The sequence below is a fragment of the Triticum dicoccoides genome, chromosome 1B, assembly GCF_002162155.2.
Source record: "Triticum dicoccoides isolate Atlit2015 ecotype Zavitan chromosome 1B, WEW_v2.0, whole genome shotgun sequence".
Classification (NCBI taxonomy): Eukaryota; Viridiplantae; Streptophyta; class Magnoliopsida; order Poales; family Poaceae; genus Triticum; species Triticum dicoccoides.
In genome coordinates this window covers 587,071,834-587,094,344 of record NC_041381.1, presented here as the reverse complement: position 1 = coordinate 587,094,344, position 22,511 = coordinate 587,071,834, and the positions used below count along the sequence as shown (strand labels likewise).

General features: G+C 43.3%; 3 protein-coding genes across 3 annotated transcripts; 1 reads left to right on the top strand and 2 right to left on the bottom strand.

Moving 5' to 3' along the window:
* Positions 1-310: 310 nt before the first annotated feature.
* On the top strand, positions 311-3,074 carry LOC119348925 (protein tesmin/TSO1-like CXC 3). The gene is made up of 6 exons (XM_037616929.1): positions 311-531; positions 630-698; positions 1,690-1,867; positions 1,961-2,056; positions 2,132-2,195; positions 2,303-3,074. The coding sequence occupies exons 1-6, from the start codon at positions 326-328 to the stop codon at positions 2,812-2,814; spliced, it is 1,125 nt and encodes a 374-aa protein (XP_037472826.1). The 5' UTR covers positions 311-325; the 3' UTR covers positions 2,815-3,074.
* Positions 3,075-3,715: 641 nt separating this feature from the next.
* Positions 3,716-9,737, bottom strand: LOC119348924 (pseudouridylate synthase 7 homolog). The gene is made up of 20 exons (XM_037616928.1): positions 9,528-9,737; positions 9,242-9,442; positions 8,883-9,157; positions 8,560-8,632; positions 8,413-8,469; positions 7,954-8,033; positions 7,808-7,870; positions 7,427-7,514; positions 7,234-7,336; positions 7,041-7,144; positions 6,832-6,905; positions 6,393-6,457; positions 6,069-6,229; positions 5,920-5,987; positions 5,757-5,817; positions 5,310-5,347; positions 5,018-5,086; positions 4,539-4,863; positions 4,056-4,159; positions 3,716-3,969 (listed from the first exon to the last, which is right to left on the bottom strand). Exons 1-19 carry the CDS (start codon positions 9,696-9,698, stop codon positions 4,130-4,132), a joined length of 2,106 nt encoding a protein of 701 aa, XP_037472825.1. The 5' UTR covers positions 9,699-9,737; the 3' UTR covers positions 3,716-3,969; positions 4,056-4,129.
* Positions 9,738-10,910: 1,173 nt separating this feature from the next.
* On the bottom strand, positions 10,911-14,806 carry LOC119348923 (NADH dehydrogenase [ubiquinone] flavoprotein 2, mitochondrial-like). Its single transcript, XM_037616927.1, has 10 exons — positions 14,624-14,806; positions 14,456-14,524; positions 14,297-14,362; positions 13,769-13,885; positions 12,877-12,954; positions 12,693-12,798; positions 12,525-12,571; positions 12,200-12,277; positions 11,561-11,626; positions 10,911-11,452 (listed from the first exon to the last, which is right to left on the bottom strand). Exons 1-10 carry the CDS (start codon positions 14,720-14,722, stop codon positions 11,345-11,347), a joined length of 834 nt encoding a protein of 277 aa, XP_037472824.1. The 5' UTR covers positions 14,723-14,806; the 3' UTR covers positions 10,911-11,344.
* Positions 14,807-22,511: the final 7,705 nt, after the last annotated feature.

Genomic DNA, 22,511 nt, shown 5'->3' with positions numbered 1-22,511 from the left:
AATCGTTCGAAATGTTGTCCCTTCGTAGCAAACGTTCACCAGGTAGCATTCGCGCAATAAAAACCCACAAACCACACCAGATCCAAATCTCAAACCAAAAAAATCTCCTGGCCACCAAAAAGGCGTCCAAACGAAACTGCCCCGGATTTAGTTCGAAACCGTAAAACCTTTTCTCACAAACCACCAAAAACCAAAAACAAAACCCCCGGAGGAGGCCCCTGGCTCTTCAAGACGGGGGCCCCGCGCACAGTCTCAAAAGAGCCCAAGCCACCTCCTGCCCCCAGCCGGACCCCGCGTGTGCCCTCGTTCGCCCCGTGCTCCTCCCATGGAGGCCACCCCGATCTCCGTCAAGCCCCCCTCGCCGCCCCCGCCCCAGCCCCCGCACCCGCACCTCACGGCGGCGGTGCCCCTCTCGGCCATGGAGCCCCCGCCCTCGCCGCCCCCGGCGGTGGCGGCGGCGGCGGAGGGGCCCGACGCGCTGCCGGATCCCGGCAGCATGAACCAGCTCGCGCTCGCCACCACGCCCAAGAGGTGAGCTCCCCCCCGCCCCGGCCCCGTGCGTTCCCGTTCCCCGTTTCCGGCGCCTCGCCGGCTGATCTGACTGAGGCGGGCGTTTGTTGTTTGAGCAGGCAGAAGGTGGAGGACGCCGCGGATGGGTGCAAGCATTGCGCCTGCAAAAAGTCCAGATGCTTGAAGCTGTGAGTGAGCACTCCCCCTGTCCCTCCCGATTACGCCACGATTTCGCCGCCGGGCCCTAGGATGTGCCCTGTTTCGCCTGCGGTGCTTTAGACAGGGACGGCCGATTTTGAAATGTTGGGTGCCGTGGGGTTTCGCTGCTCAGATTTGATTCCGTTTAGGTTTTGGAGAGGGGCATCTGCGCGAGGGTGGGATGGCTTAATCATCCTGTCTAATTTGATGTCCTGGTCACATATCTGCTTCAGTTTCAAAAATCCCTTTGGTATGCTGGGTTCTCCAGTGAACTGGTAGCAGCTTGCCTCTTGTAGTATGCAGTGAAAAATTCAGGAAATTATTTTCCTGATATACGTGCTTGCTGCAGAGGTTCCCAAATTCAGAATTGATTTTTCATGATGGGGAGTGCATCACTTGTTTTAGCATTCGTTTGTGCGCTATTTGATTATTACTATGATTCCGCTTCGTAAGTTACCTCAATTCCTCCTTTGAAACATAGCTCATGGAGCAGCTTATATCTGCGTGGCCTGACTAAGCAGCTTATAATGTGTTCCCGTAGATAAAAAATGACTCGAGATCTTGCTATGGAAGTGTTTTAGAATCCCAGATCGTTTTTTATCTATTGGGACACATTATATTGGTGAAAACGTTTATCAGTATATGATGATTAGTTTAAATGTGGATGTGCTCCTAGCCCAGTGCCCCAGTGGTGGGAGTGCAGTGGCGCATTCCCGCCGGGGAGGGTTCGATCCCAGTGGGTGTCATTTAACCATCCCGGTTAATATCACGGGATTGGGTGTGTGTCTCACAAAATTCCTTCTTAATTAAAAAGCCGCAAGGGCTCCTACCCCTGCTGGTCTAGTTTTTTGCTTAATGATCACTTTAAATGAAATCGTATCTATATGTGCCTGTATATGCCAATATTTTTTTTATGAATTAAGATTTGTAACCATGCTCTGATGAACCATTAACATAAATCATGATTGTCTGCGTCTGCAGGTATTGTCCATGTTTTGCTGGTGGAGGTTATTGTTCTGAAAAATGTGGATGTGTGCCATGTTTCAACAAGGCTGATTTTGCAGAGACAGTTCAGACCACTCGCAAGGTGCTACTTTCACGTCAGAAACGGATGTCTCTGAAAATTAATAGAAGACTGGAGGCTAATGCTGAAACTATGGTTGTTTTCTTGACTCAGTTAGACGATGTTGCATTTTTAAGTTCCTTTTGGCTCATAATAATAATTTCCATTCTATGTCTTTGTCACCTGCAGGAAGACGCACACAATTCTTCTTCTTCAACTCCACCAAGGCGAGGTTGCAACTGCAAGAAATCAAGTTGCCTAAAGAAATACTGTGATTGCTACCAGGTTCCATCTTAGCTCCAAACACTTCACTATGTCTTTGGGGTACAAATTTGTTCTCAAGTTGATTGGTGTGAACAGGATGGGACTGGATGCTCCTTATTTTGTCGATGTGAGGATTGCAAGAATCCTTATGGGAAAAATGGTAAGCACGGAATGCTTGTGATAATTTCCCTTTTCAATGAAACCTGTGTAAATATCCCCTTGTGCAATATCATCGCGTGCTGGCTAATGACTGTCGTCCTACTGCAGAAGGTTTTATGGCGGACGAAAGCAAGCGTTTTATATACACCGGTGCAGATCTGGACCATAGCGAGGACGAACATGACTTCATTGTGGAGCGCTCGCCTCGCCTTCAATCACCCATCTCAAAGGAGTCCTCTTTCCAGCACACCCCGCCTCGCAGCAAGGCCTCGAGCAGAGACACGCACCTGCTGCCGCAGGTGCTGTTGCAGTGGCAGCCGCGCTCATGGCAGCAGTCCTCGAAGAGGCAGGGCAACGACCACCGGGCGGTCGACGACTCGGGAGAGAACAACAAGAGCTCGAGCCACGAGTGGCAGCTGGCGAAGCACCAGGTCCAGGAGGACACCTACAGCATCTCGCGGTGCGTCCAGATCCTGAACGGCATGGTGGAGCTGTCGCAGGTGGAGAAGTCGGTGGCCCCCGACGTGTTCCTGCATCCAGGCAACCGGGAGATATTCGTCTCCCTGGGGCTCGATGTCCGCGCCCTGTGGCTCAAGCGCAAGATCCAGCACCTGACTTAGGGCGGTGTTTTTTTTTTCTCTCTAGCGTTGTTGTTGGCCTCCGGGTGAGATTTGAGGGGGGAGCATTGGATGTTGCGTTTATAGATGATGGTGATGATGGATGCCCTGCTGGCCGGCTGGAATTCACAGGATGCTTAGGGTTTTTTTCTTGTATACTGAGATGTGTATCCCGGATCTGCACCGCCTGTCGTTGTAGAGAGCTTAGCGGCTGAGTACCTGGTGGCATGTTGCAATAATTGATGATTTGTTATGCACCTGTAGCTAATGTGATGTTGTGCCTGAGATGAGATGCTGCCTGGGGTTGCAAGTTCTCCGTGCGGAGCAGGTTCTCTCCAGCAGAAATAGGGGATCACTGTTGGTATTTTTCTTACAAGATCCTTGTGGAATATATGCGTCAAATATATAAGAGTGTTTTTGACACTACATTATTAGAATAAAAAAAACGTTCTTAGGGAGTAGCTAGGAATATTCATATTCCCGTGGTCCGGCAGGGTCCTATGAAAATCTAGGAGAGTTCATGGCTCCTATCCGAATGTACTCCAATCCAAATTAATTGACACAGTACAAAGCTGTACCAAAGCTTGTGCGATCAATTACTTCCTCCGTCTGCGTCCCATAACATAATATAAGAGCGTTTATTATGGGACAGGGAGTAATTTGGATTCGGAGGGAGTATAGGAATTGTATACAGGAAGTGTACAGGGAATGTCCCTTTCCTCGGTGTATCAAACAGGGCCTGGAGTTCCTGTGAATCACCTATCGAGACTAGACCATGGGTCCTTTCAGAGGTCCAGGCGTCCGTGGCCACGCCCAGTCAAGCAGAATCGAAATAAAACGATGAAAAAAAGGAACCAAAATAAGCAGGAAACTTATAATGCAAAACAAAATGACGGGGAATCAATGAATCATCCAGCAAAACTTCAGCTTCGTTGAGGTAACCAACGCAGCACGATTTTATATCTCGATTTCGTTACAGAGGTGTCATGATAGGTCATACAAGCTTTATTACGGCCCGGGCACATTCTAGTACAGAATAGGTACCATAAATTTTGCGCTCAGTACATAGTTTTGAACGGTCATATTGCTTGCATGCACCAGGCGGGAGCCTCGCCGCGTGGTTAGTTTGCTGATTCATGGATCCAACTGAAGCTCTAGCTAAAATAAAAACACAGAAGCAGGAATTAGGAGCCCGTAAACAGTGCCATTTTATTCAGAGTTATCGGGTCTTCGAAGCACCATACCTTTAGCCATGTCACATCCTCAACTGGTGAGATGACAGATCAGTTTCCCTTGACAACTGACGTCAGTGAGAAACTTAGCAATCAAGTGTTTTCTGGTACGCAACCTGCAGGTGCCCCAAAGGAGGTTATGCAACAAGTCATGCCAGAAATAACTGACAAATAGAAATCTTTTATCAGCAGTGTTTCTCAGTTGATGAATTTCTCGGTTGTATATGCCCTTTTTTTTCTCATATTAACCAAACACCGTAGTGTCATGACATCCTAAACACACCAAAGAATCTATCAGCAATCATCAAGAGCCATGCTTATACGCAACTTCAACCCAATTAAAACAACAGCAGGCCATGTGGAAATCATTTCTGCCTAAAGCACAAGTTTAGTTGAAGAACTAAAAATTATTGTGTAAGTATGGACGTCAGTCGACTCACTAGTCTTTAAAATCAAATTGTAAAAGCATACTATATCGACAGAGGATAAACATACCGAGGTTGAATCCTTCAGCAACTCCCTGATTGCCATTGTAGCATAGGACGATGCAGGTAAAGTAAATGCTAGCTTTACAGCAAGTTTGCTTGGCAATATATCTGAGCTGCCAATAGACTTGTTTTCTTCTAAGCTAGTTTCACTGGTTGGCATGGAGGTCTCCAATGGCTCTTCCATCTTGCAATCAGGTGGGTTGGAGGCGGAATTTTCACTAGATACAGCAGGCTCATTAGCTACCTTTGCTTCTATAAGCTTGCCTTTGGAGAGAATATCCAAATCGGTTTCTGCTAAAGATGCACTGTCATCCGTGTATGTCATGAGTTCCCTGCAGTCATCGAAGCATTTTATCAATACATCGCAGTGTTACTCTAAATTAAATCATGCAGTCAGATTAACACTTGAATCAAGCCCAATTGATAGAGTGAAGAGAATGATTTTGATGGATTAACACGGTAAACTATTGATGGAAATACACATACCACTCGAAATCAATAGGCTTCTGGAACACCCGTCGGTAACCTCCTTTCATGCTTGTAATTGAGAACTCCCTAACAAATGGTGTTTGCATCATACAGCGCAAAAATTAGGATATGATGTAGCAGTAAAACAAGCATGTGTAGATGTAATGTATATGAAATGATTGATACACCACAGAAGAAAAAAATAAATTGTCATTGCACAATGCATTAGGCTGCACTATTTACAGCTGCCCTTGATTCAAGGACTATGCATAGCTAGAAAGAATTCTGGGAGCTATATGAAGAAACTTACTTCACACCATGAGCATTCTCTGTCAAGCTAATGCCATCCTGAGACATGAAATCCAAAGTAACATTATGATTCTCGTCATGGCAGAAGCCACTAAGAAATTGTGTGACTCATAACACATTTGCTAATAAAACCAGTGATATTACAGTATGACAGCTAATATCCACAAAGGAAAAGGATAAATCAAACACATTTTAGTCAGCATAGTCCAAAGGCCACAGCATTGCAATATCTGATTCAATGAAATAGGAACTGAGAATGCTTGTAACAGAAATGCAACAGTACGCAAGTTTTGACCATACCAAACAAGAATCTCTAAATAAACATGAAATACACACTGCAATATACTCCTCCCGTCCCAAAATAAGTGTCTCAACTTCAGTATAACTTTGTACTAGAGTTAGTACAAAGTTGAGACACTTATTTTGGGACGGAGGGAGTAGTATTTACCTTTTTAGCCATCTCATGGTAAATCTCAGCAACTTCATTCCCAGGGAACAATGCTTGTGAGCTGTGTAATAACAATAACAAGCTGAATCTTTTTGTTTTCTTGACAAGTGGAATCATGACAGGAAAAAAAATGAATATATGAACAAGGGAATTGGTCATTTACCCAGGCAAAGGAAGGACGACATCTTCAAACGAGTAGATCCCTTTCGATAAATCTTCAGAATCAACTAGCTACAAGAGAAACAAAGGTGCAGGGATAGGCATATGAGAAGGAACATTTTCTGTGTATGAGCATGTAGATTTGTAGCAAACCTTCACAGACTGGATATTTTCTTCTGGAATTGCTTCAGGACAAATATCAATTTCAGAAGAATTTGTAAGGCCATCAACTTCTGAAGTACCCACAGAAGTTGCTTCTCCAGGATGGCTTTCTTTGGTATAGATTAGATCACCTTCTACGACCTGTGAAATGCCTGTCAAATCACCAGTTAGAATATAAAAAGGGAGCGTGAAGTCCACCATAAAAACCTCATGGGATAACCCACCTCATGAAATAGTAACGGTTAGCCCAAAACATCAAATTGTACAATGATTCAATTGAAACTGAGTAACTGTACAAGGACGAAGTAGACTGACCATACTTTTCAACTCTCATGCTGGCAGCATGATTCCAAAGGTAACTTTGGTAAGAATGGACATACCTACAGAAGCCAATCAGTAATCAGTAATAAGTAAAAGGACAGAAACAAAGTATGAGAATTATTCAAAAAAAAGCAGAAAAGTGAACAGCAGAAATATTTTGATTTAGCAAGTGATATGTAACTAGAGTAGCAAAGTTGACAAGCAAATGCACAATACTGTTGACTAACATGTAAAATGGATGTACTACTGTTGATGTCAGATTACATCTAAAGTGACCGATTATAAAGAAATATATATACTTACTAGAAAACAATTTTCTGCATTTTACAATTATCACATTCTTGGAGAAGAAAACCACCAATGTCGTTTAATTTGAAGTAATCAGTTATATCAAGAAAAAACAATCCATACAAGATAAAGATATATGGCATACATCATTCTTAGCGGTCTTGGTATACCCTTTAATGCTTGTAGATAGTTCTCAGGGCATTTCCTCAAACACTGAAGCTGAAAATAGTGCATGGACGGATATTAGTTTAATTTCCACAAAAAGATGTGTGTTTACAGCAAAGATCACAAAAGGCACACTTATTCATCTAATACAAGGATATTTCGATGTAAATGATAAAGGACTATACTTACAATAGCCTTCTCAGCCACAAGATGGCGAGGGAAGTTCCTCAGAGCCATATCAATATCACCATGTTGCTTGTAATGTTCACGCACCTCCTTTATGTCATCACGCTGTTCGGAGTATTGAGTTATGTTGAACAAAAGTTGGCACAGCACAACATGCAAATCCTAATTAGATACAAACAAAATAATTTAAGGATATCTCCTTCCCTTGGATCAAGAACCAAGTTTACAGCATTTTTCCATTCTCCTCTAAGCAAAGCAGCTCCAATACGGTGGGTTGGTACTGAACCACTTCCAAAGCGCTAACCAGACAAAATAGATAAAGTCAATAAGGTTCAGAAATAACAGCAAAGTAAATTCTGGAGCACAAGCAGAGGTTCCTAGGTTTGTACCTGCAAACCATAGTAGTTGATAAATCCGTTCTTTCCTAAGCCATCCACAGCAGCCTTTATCATGTCATCCAATTCTGCAACAACGCCTCTAAAGAAATGCAGGTAAACATAAGTTATCCAATTTTCTCAGTTTTGTTAAAGCAAAATATACAAGGTTCCATGCAAGTGGGCTAAAGTAATATACTGATACTACACCGCAAAGGGCGGAACTATAGAATAACTAATGGTGGTGAGGTAGTGTGTGTGTACTGTCCACTGTGTAGATGCAAATCAAATCAGGCCTACAATAGCTTTAAATTTTATGTTACACTTTCAGAAGAGCACTGGAGCAGGAGTACTTCTATATACTAAATTATAAGGAAAAAAGAGAAGATATGATACCTCAGGGTAATTGTAAACCGATTTCCCATGAGTTGACCAAGACCAAGTCCCTCCTTTACATAACTAGAGAGGATAAGTTAGTTGCTAAAGTATCACTTAGGACAGCTATATTCCAGTGATTCTACAAAAATTAATTGATCACCTACCAGAAGTTTCCAACTTTGATGCCATATAGTCGCTTATTAAGTGCAGCAATTTTATTTGCTGGCACCTTGAAAACGGTAACCTAATAGGATAAGAATTGGATCATTAGCCAAGGCAATTACATGCAAAGGGTCATAACCATGAAACAGGAATTATAACCAAATCTATCAAATAGCCAGAAAATCATGAAACAAACTACATAACCTAGTTTGATCAATGATACTAATAATACTATCTAGAACGAATGCATATTAAATTTTACACACAATTATTAACTGGTTGTAACACCATAATAGCATACATAATTACAGATACAGTTGCTTATACCTGTAGATAAAATCACCTCAAGTATTTTTCTCCCACGCCCATGTACGAATTTTTAGCCATTTTATCCCAAAACGCAAACCCATGATTACATGAATTAAATTTAGAGAGATGGTTTACATAGGAGTAATAAACACCTGTTGCGTCGTAACGGCACGTTTATCCTTTGTTCCAGAAAACCCAAATGAGCGTGACTGCAAAAAGCATAATCAAGTCATTACTCGGTTGGCAAAGAATGGTTACTGAATGATGCCATCATAAGAGAAATAGCAACCAAGATGTACCTGGAGTCCTAACATTTTTCCTATTACTCCCAATGCATCTTGGGTGTCCTTGTTTTCTTTGCAAAGATGAAACCTGATCAGTGTCACAGAATGGTAGCTCCAGTTACAGAACTAGTTAGCAGCAAAACTAGACACGGCGCAAACATTACATTAATATTCCTTACTACACAAATATAGAGGAGTTGTTATAGCTACATTACTCGTGTTACCAAATTTAAACAAGCCTGTGAACTATGTCAAACAAGTGGAATGAACGTGTTACAGTGCAAACACGAATAATAATTTAGGACAGCAGATGATCAATTCAAACAGAATTTCATCACCTCAGGAACTTCCCAGCATTAGCTGGCCAACTAGACGACCCTCTACTGTCAAATGGCCTGTCGTCTCCCCAATCAGAACCATTCATGTTCTTCCTCTTCCTTCCTCTGCCACCACCACCCCTCCCACCGCCGCCCCTCCCTCCACCACCACGGCCCCGCCCTCCTCCGGCTTCAGACCCCACGCGCACCCTGATGTATTTCTGAACCCCATCGCTGTGTTCCACTGTGTCTGTGACCAAGAACTTGAAGTTTTTTTTGAAAAAGTTGTGCACCTCCTGCAAGCAAATAAATGCTCCAAATCAGACAGTTCCCCCAAATTCAGCCACACAAAACAACCAGCACCACCGAACCGAACCCACCGATCGATGACCCTTGTCGGCATCGGGCGAGAGCATAACCGGCGAGAATTCACCCTCGCCACCGGCCGCGACCTTCTCCAGAAGCCCCCTCAGCGCACGGCAGTCCGCCTCACCGCAGAGCCCGCTGAACGACTCGAGGGCCTTGGAGTGGTCGGCGTCGGCCGCCGGCGCCGCCTTCTCCTCCTCCTTGGCATCCACGCACTGCAATGCACGAGCCGCAGGTGAAACCGGGACCGGGAGTGCGGAATCACCGAGCAGACGTCGCGGCGGAGACGCGAGTACCTACCTGGTCGGGGAGATCGAGGGAGGTGAGGCGGACGACGGAGCCGTCGCGGGCGACCTCGTGGACGATGAAGTCGGAGTAGCGGTGCTTGAGGACGCCGCGGAAGCCCGGGAGGGCGGAGGTGAAGCAGGCGATGCCGACCTCGGCCTCGGTGACGGAGCTCGAGCGCGCCATGGGAGCGGGTGGCCTGATTTGGGGGCTAGGGTTTTGGGAGGGAAATGGCGGAGAGGGTTTAGGGGGAAAAGCCGCTGGCTGTATCTCTGCTAGGTGGGGCCGCATCGGCCACTGGCGACCTTCTCTGCCGTTGGATCATCGTGGATGGCCTAGATCAATTGAATGGCAGCCAAGCAAAACTGCCTTCACCCTCTCCTCCCCCCGCCCGCCCCTCCCCAACTCAACTCCCCGTCGGTGTCGATATTACTATCGCAGAAGATGCAAAACAATGTTGGACGAGGCGTTTTGGTGCCCGGGCTCAAACCATAAAAAGTATTTTAAAAATTCAAAAAAAAATTCAAAAAAAAATCCCATTTTTTGTGATGAAAGATGCTCAAATTCTTGATGTTCGTGCAAAATTCCATAAAGTTTGGACATTTGAGGAGCTCATGGCAAAAAAGTCGGATATGCGAGAAACATTTGAAAAGGAGCACTGTTCACGACCAATTTTGTCTTTTTTGCCGCACGCTCCTCGAGTGTCCAAACTTCACCAAAATATGCAATAACATCACGCACACGCACATCTTGCTTGCAAAAAAAAAATATACATATATATATTTTCATCTGAGCCCAGGCACCAAAGTGGATATTCGAAATTGTTGTCCATTTTTTAGTCTTGTGGGAGCCCACAAGTGCCGATTTAACATCGCTCGAGGGACTGAAATATGATCATCGTTTGATGTAACTATTTGTCCATTAACCATGAAAGCCCAGTTAGAGGTCCGACATGCACTTTAAACAAGAAGAAGGCTCAAGGGCTCATCAAAGTCAAAGTTTTAATAAGGATCATTACTTGTTGCGAGTGCACAAGGATCTGATCATGCGGTTGAAACCTTTAGGGTACCCTCCGACCCTACTTAGTTCAATCAAATGAACTTCCAAAATTAAGTGAATTCTAAAATTTCATTTCATTTGGTTGAACAAAATAGGGTCAGAGGGAAACCTCAAGGTTCTAAATTTGCATGATTTTACATGCTGTAAACAGGAAGTGGTGCGAAATATTAGGTCAGAACAGTAGAACAATGTCTACTAGCTATGAGTGCACTGAGGTGTGCATGGGTACTGGGAAGAGGTGAGAAAGAGCAGGGACTTTGCGACGCAGGGCACATTGTATAGTACAGACCTTATTAATCAATGTTTAACACTCCCATAGAAGAGAAAACACAATACCTATGACCGAATAAGAAAATTTGTATATCAAAAAGTTTCTCCAAGAATACCAGGTCCATGTTCATTCAAACATTAATGCATGAACAACAGCAATATAACACTGCAGGAGTAGCATAACAGCAATCGATCCAGTGCCCCAGATTCTTATGCCGGATACAATGCTGCAGCTTCAGAAGAGCACTATCTTTATCAGTGGGCAGTCTAGCTGATGATAAGGAAAAAATAAGAGATGGTGTGTGACAGGTAGACGCATCCAATTGTCAGACAAAAGAAAGCTTCGACAACAACAAAGATCAATCAAATCGCATGTCCATTGTTGGCCACAAGAAAGCTTTGAGAACAACAGGAGATCAAATCGCCTATCAATTGTTCACGGTTTCCGCAACATACAGTGCGAGCAGGCCGACTTATTTGTGTGCTTGCAACTCAAAGCAAAACTAGCAGGCATCCAGGTCCCTGCATGGGGGAGGCTTTGGCTCGCCTAGCAAGGTGGTCATCCCTCCAGCAGGACCACAGTTTTTCCGCTCTGGGTTCTGGGTGCCATGCTGCAAAAGTTTATCGGATCATCAGAAGAGGTGTATACTGGAACTAGACCAAGTAAAACACGCGGCCAGACATAGTACGAGAATCTTGTTAAGTTGGCTAAAGCTTACAGGGGGCGTTTCTCCTCTTCTCAGCATTTCAACGAGCTCAACGACTCGTTTTGGAGTGAGGTCTTCCTGTGAAGGGGAAGTAGAAAAAAGCTCAAGTTACATAAGGCGGAAAAAATTACTTCAACCCCTATTCTATTAGCAAAAGGCATGCGACTTCTAACAAGCCATCCTGGTAGGCTAGCAACTTTATGTCTCAGTGATGCAGTAGTTCTACTGAAGGAAATTTAGTTTAAAAGATAACTACGGCAACATTCTACCTCCCTAATGTGCCCAAAGAAGAAGGTACAGTACAGAGCCAACAAGCAATGACATAATAGTTTGGTGTATTGGGTAGACAAGTTTTGATCTATGCATACACACGAATTTAAAAGTAAACAACTGTTCAAACATGCAACCACTTGTTATCAGATTACCCCTTCCCTAACGATATACTCCTATAGGTGATTATGTTCTTCCATCAACCCATTGTCCTATAAGATGTGACATGCTGTTTCTGGCACAATTCACACCACATTATGCCAGCAAAAAGTCACTGATACCGACTAATACCAGCAAGAGCAAACAGTAAAGGATACAATTTAGGATAACAGAATAGTGAAATGTTGAATTGTATGATTATCAAGAGCAAAATAATCTTACATAATAATTGTATGTGTAACCATCTGAACCTTTGGTATAGTCAGCGACAGCAATCATGGGAGCATTCACACAGCAACCCTGTGAACACATAAGCAGAATGTGAATAAAAGTGGCTTTAAGGATAGATCATAACCCAACATTTAAAACCATTAATTACAAACATACTACAGACCATTCCTACAGTTATACTCCCTCCGTCCCATAATGTAAGACGTTTTTTGACACTAGTGTAGTGTTAAAAAACGTCTTACATTATGAGACGGAGGGAGTATATTGGAAAGTGTAAACTCAACTAAAAACAAATATTTAAAGATCATGGTGTTACCATGCATTCCATTTCCCCAACAGAAAATAAACCATCGCTTGTCACCTCTGCAAAGGAAACAAAAATGTTAATTAAATCACAGAAACGGCAAAAAAAGCTCTTGCTCAGAGGACAAAGTTTGTGGTTAACAAATTTACAGATATCAGAATAGTTACGCAATATACAAACCATTCCGTTTAACTCCAAGGTGTTTTAACAAGGCATCTTCGATATCACGTGAACCACGAATCATACAGGGTGTAGTTCCACACACCAAAAGGTGATATTTTCCCACCTACATAGCATGAAACGACTTCATGGTAAAAGAGGTAGTAGTAATGAGTACAGAGTAGGCAATCATGCATCAAGGTACCTTGGTCCGATTGAACATTGAGTAAAATGTTGCAACTTCATAGACCCTGATCGGTGCAACTCCAACTATTTTAGCAATCTGCAGAAAAGACAAATTATTGTCAGGAACACTGAAAATGTGAAGTGTTCACTTTTCCAAGATAGAGGGGAGAACAACAGAAAATAAAAAAAAAGCAAAAAATATATTATATCAGTGTGTAACAAAGACTATGATACTTGAAGCAAAATAGTGAACCTAATGGTCATGCTGAGAAAGGATATGCTCCAGCTTTGAATGCATTATATGTTAATACGCTCTATCAATAATATGAGCTGCCATATGAATATATTAGAATTCCATCAAATCAGCTTCAGAAAAGAAAAAAAATGATCATAAGAGATTTCAACTAGTATGTCCACAAACAAACATGTTCTTTCTTACTTAAAAGTAGGGACCCCATGTCTCCTAATAAGGCTAATTTTCTTGATTATCAAATCCAGAATAAATTTGTAATTACCCAAGGGTTGTAACTGCCACTTCCAAATGTTTTGTTCTACATACACGATGTAACTTGATTCTAAAGTGTCAAAATTAAAGACCAAGGAACCTGTGCAAGTCATAAGCTAAACCGACTACTCAATATGCACATGATATCTTTCTGTGCACCTATACGGACTTCAATTAAGTGTTCCAGACATAGTGAATGGACAGAAGAGTACGCAGAAAAGAACAGCATATACAAAGATAAACAAGGGGCAATAAGGTTTTGCATAGTTCTACAGGTACAAGTAAGATACAAGTTTTTAACTAAAGAAGGTACATTAACTCACAACAATTTCACCCTTTATATGAAAAAGGACAACATGACATGCTGATGTTGGAAGGTCACAATTTTGCATGAATTTTAACTTACGGCGTCCATTGCTGCAACCGGGACCCATCCACCATGCTGCTGCTGTGCAAGATCAAGCATTGGAATAATGCCAGATTGCTTGTAGTTGCTTGGGTAATGAGATAGGATTTCGTTGACCTGCAACATTACAAAGGAAATTAGTCCAGATGATAACAAACTTGAAGCGTGTCAGTAGTGGGATGAGGCATATTAACTGCATTCACTAAGCCCATTTCTCCTGTAAGAAATGGAACATTACGACCCATAGTGCTGTTACAATTGTTCATTCAGGAATAGAAGATATTAACAAGACTGCCCCGTTGCAATAGCGGAAAAAAGATGGTAAACAGAAGACAATCATTCAAGAGTATCTATCTAATGGATGAACATCACATTACCAGTGCAAATGCTACCCTAAGAACCATATCTGAACATCTGAGCACACATTTTAACAAGGTATGTCACAGTTATTTCAAATCCAGCCAATTGACCCCAACAGTCCTGCCGCTACACACGCATCGCAGACCCAGACCGGGGGAAGAAGATTACCTTGTCCATGTTGGCCTTGGTGAACTCCCACGGCATGTTGGGGTTGTTGTCCGGCGAATCGATGTGCTACAGAAACAACAAAACATACGAATCTAGCTCAATCGTCGTCGGCGGCAAAACAGATCAGACGAGCGGAGAAGCGGATCCGAGAGTGCTCACGTAGTTAAGCGCCGAAGAGAAGGACCTGGAGAAGTAACCCGTGGCGGCGGCCGCGGCGGGGGAGGAGATCTGCAAGGAAATTTCGGCGAACTGGATCAGGGGATCGGCTTGGGGCGGAAATGGAGGGGAATGGATTCGGGAGGGGGGAGGGGGAGGAGACGCGCAAACCGGAGACGGGGATAGTCGTCGGGCGGCGGACTGTGAGGCGGAGGCGGAGGCGAGGCCGAGGAGGCGGCGGGCCGCGAGGCGGGCGGCCGGCGGCAACATGGCGGCCGGAGAGGGAGCGGTGGTGATATCGGCGGGTGTCCGGTCGCTTGTGTGTGAGCCTGTGACTGCGAGAGAGACCTCCTATTCCTCGCTCTTCTTCTTACCGGGCACGTCGACCTAAATTTGCTTTACTGGGCTTCCGTTGGACAGGAATTTTTTTTTAAAGTGGCCTGGCCCGATTAGCCCATTCCCCGTTCTAAAAAAAAGATCAGCCTCCCCTCGTGGACAGAGGAGGGCGCAGCGGCAAAGGCGCACTGCCACCATCGCCTCACAGCCTCTCCTTCCTCTACCTCGGCCGGACGTGATGACCAGGTCGCTGCCAATCTCGACGCCCGGGTTGCCGCTGCTCGAAGTAGGAGCGGACCCAGGATTGGGCTAAGCCACGGGCCCCAGGCCGGCTACAGTACCCCTACAGTGTCGCTATAGTGCCCACCTTACTATATGAACACAGTGTGAATTCCTCACGCCCAGGACCCAGGCCCTCCTGCCCTGGGTCTTGGAACCGCTACTGGCTCGAAGATGACCTCTCTTTGTCTCCAGTATGAACTTTGGTTCTTCTTCTTTTGCGAAGCAACCTGGTATTTCTTTAATCATTACGAAGGTCTTTACACAGCATTGGATGAGATAGTTTGATTGTTACATCACTACACTAGGTTTGCTCGTACATAGTGCAATAATCATGCTTAGCTAAAATATCAGCAGCACGATTAGCATAACAAAAAACATGTTTCACCTGCACCTCCTGGAAGCGGCCTAATCTGTTCTTTATTTCCTGGACCAATGATTCAGTCGCTGATCGTTCTCGCCGCATGTCTTTTATTTTCTTGATTGCAGTAGACCTATCCATCTTCAATATTAGTTTTGGTATTATGTGCTCCTCTACCATAATAAGAGCTTGACAACATGCTATCAACTCGACTGTCTCCACATCTATGACATTGTTGATCTTGGATAACCACGTGATACGTCTTCGATGTATTATAATTTTTGATTGTTTCATGTCATTATCCTACTATTTCCACATATTTTTGGTAATAATTCATATGATTTTCTTGGACTAACATATCTTCTATATCTAAATAGGAGCCCCCCACTAGCTGATTTTCCTGGCCTGTGGTGAAGCCACGTCACCCCCTATTTTCCCGCTCGCAGTGTCCATCCTGCGTTGGTCGCTGGTCTCGCTCGCAACGTCCTGCGGGAGGTCCTATATGACGCTCTTTGCGTCAAGTTGCTGGTGTTTCGCACAGAGCCTCCACTTGGCGGGCTTGTTGGGCCGTTTTCTGTTTCACGAGCGAGTAAGCGAGAACTCGGTGTTTCTGTTCGCTTCCCTTCTGTCTAAAAAAGAAATACCACGGTTGAAGGGATTCAAACCCATGACCTTACACTACACGAAAAGTGGTACTACCAATTGAGCTATCAATCATTAATGATTCTTCAGCAGCGCCAAGCTTAAAGAACCAAACACGCAGCGCAGTCCAAAATATATATCTTGAATTTCGAAAGCATTTTTATTAAAAAAATGAAGGAATCTGTGACACACAAGCAAATTGCTGATTTGCAAAAAAAAACGAAATGTTTGCAAAAATGAGGAACATTTTTTTGAAAGGGGAACTTTTTTAAATTCCAAGGCAGAAATTGAAAACGCGAACATATAAGAGAAATGTGAAAACAAGAACATTTTCTGAAAATTTTAAACTGAACAATTTTCAAATCTCCTGAAAAAATGAAAACATGCACATTTTTGAAAATTGCGAACAATTTTTGGAAACGAGAACATTTTTGAACTGCCCAATTTTTTTTTTGAAATTTGTGAACAAAAAGTTAACACTGAACAATTTCAAAACTATTGAAAAAATGTAAACATGCGCATTTTTCAAATTTGTGAACAAATTTTGAAAGCGGGAACATGTTTTGAACCGCCCGAACATTTTTTGAAATTTGTGAACAAAAATTTGATACTGAACGATTTCGAAACACCTGAAAAAATTAAAACGTGCAATTTTTTAAAATTGTGAACAATTTTTTGAAAATGGGAACATGTTTTGAACCGGCCGAACATTTTTTGAAATTTGTGAACAAAAATTTGAAACTGAACAATTTCGAAACTGAAAAGTGAGAGTGTGCACATTTTTCTGAATTTTTTTTGAACAATTTTCAAAAATGGGAACATTTTTTGAAATTCCTGGGCAATTTTTGAACAAATTTTGAAAGCGGAAACATATCTCTTAAACCGAACATTTTATAGTTTATGAACAAAATTTGAAAAGACAAACACTTTTTTTAAATTCTAAAAATTTATAAAATTTCTGAACAAAAATTTGAAAACAGGAACATTTTTTTTGCCTAGGCGAACAAAAAAATTGAAACTGCAGAAAATGATTTTAAAAAACATGAAACTTTTTTGAAGTTGCGAACAAATAATGAAATTCTTAACAAAGTTTTAAACCACGAACATTTTTTGAATTTTTGAAGAAATATTTAAAATGGGACATTTCATGAAATTATAAACATTTTTTGAAACAAAGCGAACAAATTTTGCAAGTTATGAACAAAATTTAAAAACACGAACATTTATTATAGAAATGAACAAAACTTGTAAAATGTGAACATTTTTGAAAAAGAAAAAGAAATCTGAGAAAAAAAATGAAAATGAAAAGAAAAAAGAAACAAGTAAAGAAAATAAACAGAAAATGGAAACAGGGAGAGAAAAGGAAAAATAAATAAATAAGAACAGAAAAGAAAGCAATCCGGTTTAGGAACCTTCTAGAAGGTTACCAAAACCGTAAAAAACCGGCTGGGAACCTTCACAAGGTTCTCAAAATCGGGAACGCTGAAAACGCGCAGACGGGCCGGCCCAAAACCGAACGATCGCCTGATCGCCTGTGCGAAGCAGCGTCTGTTTGCCGCAGAGAGCGGCGAATAGGGAATTCCACGTCCTGCTCCCCTTCCTCGGTCACACCTGCCTCGGTCGCTCGATTCGTTTTGCCTTGCATGTGTCCAAGCCCATTTGTTTGCATGTTATCAGCCCATCGAAAGCCCATACGAAAACAAAACCATGAGAAGTGCATAGTATAGGATATAAGAAAAAAATATAGCCATCCTCATCTCCCATCGCCTGCATCTCTCGCTCGGCCAGCCGCCGCCGCCCACCAGGGGCCCTTCCGTCATCTCCCCCGGCAATCCCTGGGCAGCCGCTGCCGCCCATGATGTTCCACAAGCAGCCTCCACCACCCGTGCTTCCCTCCATCCAGCCATCGCCCGACGCTGCTAACCCTTCCGCCGTCACCAGCGGCGGTTGTTCCCCTGCCAGCCACCACCGCTAGCTCTTCCGCCGCTGTGCATTAACTCGAGGTCATTCGTTCATCTGCCCGCTGCCGTTTTTTTGGCCGCAATCTCTTCCACCACCATGCCACAAATGCGCATGAAACGGCCGCACTCACCACTCCATTGATGAGCCCTCATTATCTCCGCCTCCATTACCCTTCCTTTCTGGAGAAAACTGTGCTTAAAACCCCCTCTGTACCGCCATCGTCAACGACCATGGATGCTTGCTCGCATCCACATCTGGGAACGACCTTCTGCTATGTGTAGGTACATACTCCCTATTTTCAATTGTCGTCTCTGAATATTCCTATCCTGAAGATTATGTTCTCCAATTTCTCAAGATGCACTAGGAATCAAAAGGTGCTGAATGTATCGGTCTTTGGCTGCTTGGATTACTTCACAGGTCGTTTGCTGCTACCATTTGTTTCACATTGTTATTTAATCTCACTTTGTCATCTGCAAAGATAATATAAGATGCTAATATGACAGTCTAGGATTGTCACGCCCAATATGCGACCCTATCCAAAAGGAACTTGAAGGTCCCACCAAGGATAGACCCGCATATTGAAACGCTTTTGCAAGGTGGATATCATTACACCAACATTACATAATAGATGGGGATACATACAAGAGGCATACAATGCCACACGAATACAACATCACAATACATAAGAGCATCATCCGACTACGGATGAAACACAAACAGAAACTCAACCGACATCCACCCTGCTAGCCCAGGTTGCCGACCTGGAAACCTATCCCCTGATCGAAGAAGAAGCGGATGAAGAACTCCGAAACAAGCAAACATCACTCTCGCGTCATGATCATCGCATAACCTGTACCTGCAACTGTTGTTGTAGTAATCTGTGAGCGACGAGGACTCAGCAATCCCATTACCATGGGTATCAAGACTAGCAAAGCTTAAAGGGAAAGGAAGGGGTAAAGTGGTAAGGCTGCAGCAGCGACTAAGCATATATGGTGGCTAACATACGCAAATAAGAGCGAGAAGAGAGCAAAAGGAACGGTCGTGAAGCTAGCAATGATCAAGAAGTGATCCTGAACTCCTACTTACGTCAAACATAACCCAAAAACCGTGTTCACTTCCCGGACTCCGCCGAAAAGAGACCATCACGGCTACACACATGGTTGATGCATTTTCGGATCTGGTGTCAAGTTATCTACAATCGGACATTAACAAATTCCCATCTGCCTATAACCGTAGGCACGACTTTCGAAAGATTATACCCTGCAGGGGTGTCCCAACTTAGCCCATGATAAGCTCTCGCGATCAATGAAGGATATACCTTCTCCAGGAAGACCCGATCAGACTCGGAATCCCGGTTTACAAGACATTTTAACAATGGTAAAACAAGACCAGCAAAGCCGGCCGATGCGCCGACAAATCCCGATAGGAGCTGCACATATCTCGTTCTCAGGGCACACCGGATGAGACATCCTACGAGTAAAACCAAACCTCGAGTTGCCCCGAGGTGGCCCCGCAGTCTACTCAGTTCGGACCAACACTTAGACAAGCACTGGCCCGGGGGGGGGGGCTGAAATAAAGATGACCCTTGGGTTGGCCGACCCAAGGGAAGGGTATAGGTGGTGGTGAGGCAAATGGTAAAACCAAGGTTGGGCCTTGCTGGAGGAGTTTTATTCAAAGCGAACTGTCAAGGGGGTCCCATAAATCACTCGACCGCGTAAGAAACGCAAAATCCGGGAACATAACACCGGTATGGCGGAAACTAGGGCGGCAAGAGTGGAACAAAACACTAGGCAAAAGGCCGAGTCTTCCACCCTTTACCAAGTATATAGATGCATTAATAATATAAGAGATATTGTGATATCCCAAACAAAATCTTGTCCACCATGGAGAAATCTTCGACTTCACCTGCAACTAGCAACGCTATAAGAGGGGCTGAGAAAAAGCGGTAACATAGCCAAACAACGGTTTGCATAGGAAAGGTGCCAAAGGTTAGAGGTTCATGGCAATATGGGAGGCTTGATAAACAGGTGATAGGTAACGCAGCATAGCGATAGAACGAAGCAACTAGCATAGCAATGATAGTAGTGAGATCCAGGGTAGCAGTCATCTTGCCTGAAATCCCGCAAGGAAGAAGAACGAGTCCATGAAGAAGATGAAGCCATGAAGACGAACCAAGCGTAGACGAACGAATCCTCACGATCGCAACGAAACAGGAACTAACAAGAAAAAGCACGCAACATGGTAAACACACCACACATGAACATGACATGATGCACAATAAGCATGATGCATGACAAAACTAGATGAGGCTACTCATGGCAAGAGATGATGCAAACAAGAGCAACACATCAAGGCAAGTTTAAATGAGGCCGGGAACAACATATAACAATTCCGGTAAGTCCTCATATGCATATTTCGAAATTGGTCCAGATCTGAATAAACATTATGTTCAAGTTGTTAAACAGCAAGTTAAGATGCACAAAGATGATCTACACGAGATTCTAGTCAAGTTACATATAAAATTCATTTAGTTCGGAGCTACGGCCTAGAAGATATGAGCAACACAAGTTAAACATGGCATTGATGCAAAATGCACCCAAACATCAAGGAAACAGCTCAAAACAAGGATGCAACATGATAATATGAAACTATATACAAAATCAAGCAAGTTTCATATAGAGCACACTTAAAACGGAGCAACGGTTCAACACACACACATGAAACAAGTTATAGCAACAATATGTCCAAAACAGCAACTAGGCATATTGCAAGCATCAAAACAACATGCTACAACAACTCAACATGAAAACAAAAGACATGGGCATGATGTACAGGTAAAGCATTACAAAACATGAACACTGAGCTATCTCCAGAAATCACTAGAACATGCTCAAACACACATGGTAAGATTGCAAGTAATAACAATTCAGACTTTGCAGAAAATAACATCAGGTTGCAATGTTTAGAGCTATCAAACAACATGTTACAGGAACTTATAATGGCAAACAAAGGCATGGCATGAACCTACTAATTTCATAGATCAAAAGTCCTTTAGTGACCATAAGCCAAAAAGGAACAGAAAATATGATGGCACCCACGTAAACATGGCAAGTTATCTTACAGATTCAAACATGGCAGAAACAGAATTATGAAGGCATGTAGATGAGCTTGTGCAACTCACTACAGAGTAAAACATGGCATGGCAAGGCAACCAACAGTAATAAGACATGTTTGTGAAGCTAAGCATGGCTAGAGCAAGTCAATAGGGTGCATGGAACACTAGGAAAACACATGGCAACTACTGAACTTAATGTTAACAGGCTGACAGCAACATTATCAAGCAACTTTGGAGCAAGATATGAACAAGCTACAGCAACCTATGATTGCAACCAGGGACATGGATGGATAGAGCATGACATGTAGAACATAACATATTTAGTTAACATCTCTAGATTATGTATAGAATGACTAGTAGCAACATGTTTATATAGCATCACGAAATAACAGATTCAGCCTAGCAAAACAGCAACATCAAGTACACTACTTAACAAGCTCGATTCACTCACCACAAGTCATTGCATGACAAGATAAGCATAGCATCATCAAGAAGACATGTTTGTGAAACAAACCAAGTCAATAACAAGTCCATAGCATGCAAGGATCAACTACAACAACCTTGGCAAAATTTGATAACATGTAAACAATCTGCCAAGAAACATTTTGAAGCAAAAGTAGAGCACGAAAATGACATGCTAGACTACTCCATAATTGCAACTAAGGGCATGAATGACTAAAGAACAACCATATGTTCAAAACATCCTTAATGAAGTATCTCAAAATATGCATGGATCTCTCTGTAGCATTAAGTTTACATGACATCAAAATAACAGCAGAACAGGACTAAAATCAGCAACATCATGATGCCTAGTTTGCATGCTTGTGCTAGTCACCACATTGATCACAAAAATACATGGTAAGCACCTCTGTAAATAAGACATGGCATAGTTCAAAACACATGTAGACGTCAACCTCATAGGATGCACACATCAATCATGGCAAAAATGACAAAAGAGCTCGTTCTGTTAACAGACAACAGAAAACATTATGAAGCACTCTTGCAACGATGATTCAGGAATATAGATGACCTCAAATGAATATGATGCAATGGAATGAAATGAAGTACACGTTGAGACGAACAATTTGACATATTACACGCACGAAACGGAACTACGGATGCAAAGATACGATGCGATGAACATGTCATAATAATACTGAAATATTCGGGACTTCGTGGAATTTTCGGAGGGGGAAAGTCAACCTGCGTCAGATCTGGGTTGCACGGGTCCCGAGGCGGTCTGGGCTCGCCGGAGTTGGAGGAGAGATGGCCAGAGATGGGTTGGCCCGGCCGGATCCGGCGCGGCGGCGGCGGAGGGCGAGGCCGGGCGGCACGGCGAGGGGCACCGAGGCGGCGGCAGGGCG

Bases quoted from the DNA above. Each gene is read 5' to 3' on its own strand.
- LOC119348925 (XM_037616929.1), top strand. From the start codon at position 326: ATGGAGGCCACCCCGATCTCCGTCAAGCCCCCCTCGCCGCCCCCGCCC. The intron at 532-629 runs GTGAGCTCCCCC...TTGTTTGAGCAG, and splicing joins CTCGCCACCACGCCCAAGAG to GCAGAAGGTGGAGGACGCCG. The intron at 1,868-1,960 runs GTTGTTTTCTTG...TGTCACCTGCAG, and splicing joins AGGCTAATGCTGAAACTATG to GAAGACGCACACAATTCTTC.
- LOC119348924 (XM_037616928.1), bottom strand. From the start codon at position 9,698: ATGGCGCGCTCGAGCTCCGTCACCGAGGCCGAGGTCGGCATCGCCTGC. The intron at 9,443-9,527 runs GTAGGTACTCGC...CGTGCATTGCAG, and splicing joins CCCTCGATCTCCCCGACCAG to TGCGTGGATGCCAAGGAGGA. The intron at 5,818-5,919 runs GTAAATGACCAA...GTTATTACACAG, and splicing joins GTCGTCCTTCCTTTGCCTGG to CTCACAAGCATTGTTCCCTG.
- LOC119348923 (XM_037616927.1), bottom strand. From the start codon at position 14,722: ATGTTGCCGCCGGCCGCCCGCCTCGCGGCCCGCCGCCTCCTCGGCCTC. The intron at 13,886-14,296 runs GTAATCTTCTTC...GTAATGTTGCAG, and splicing joins CCAAGGCCAACATGGACAAG to GTCAACGAAATCCTATCTCA. The intron at 11,627-12,199 runs GTAAGATTATTT...TCCCCTTCACAG, and splicing joins GTTACACATACAATTATTAT to GAAGACCTCACTCCAAAACG.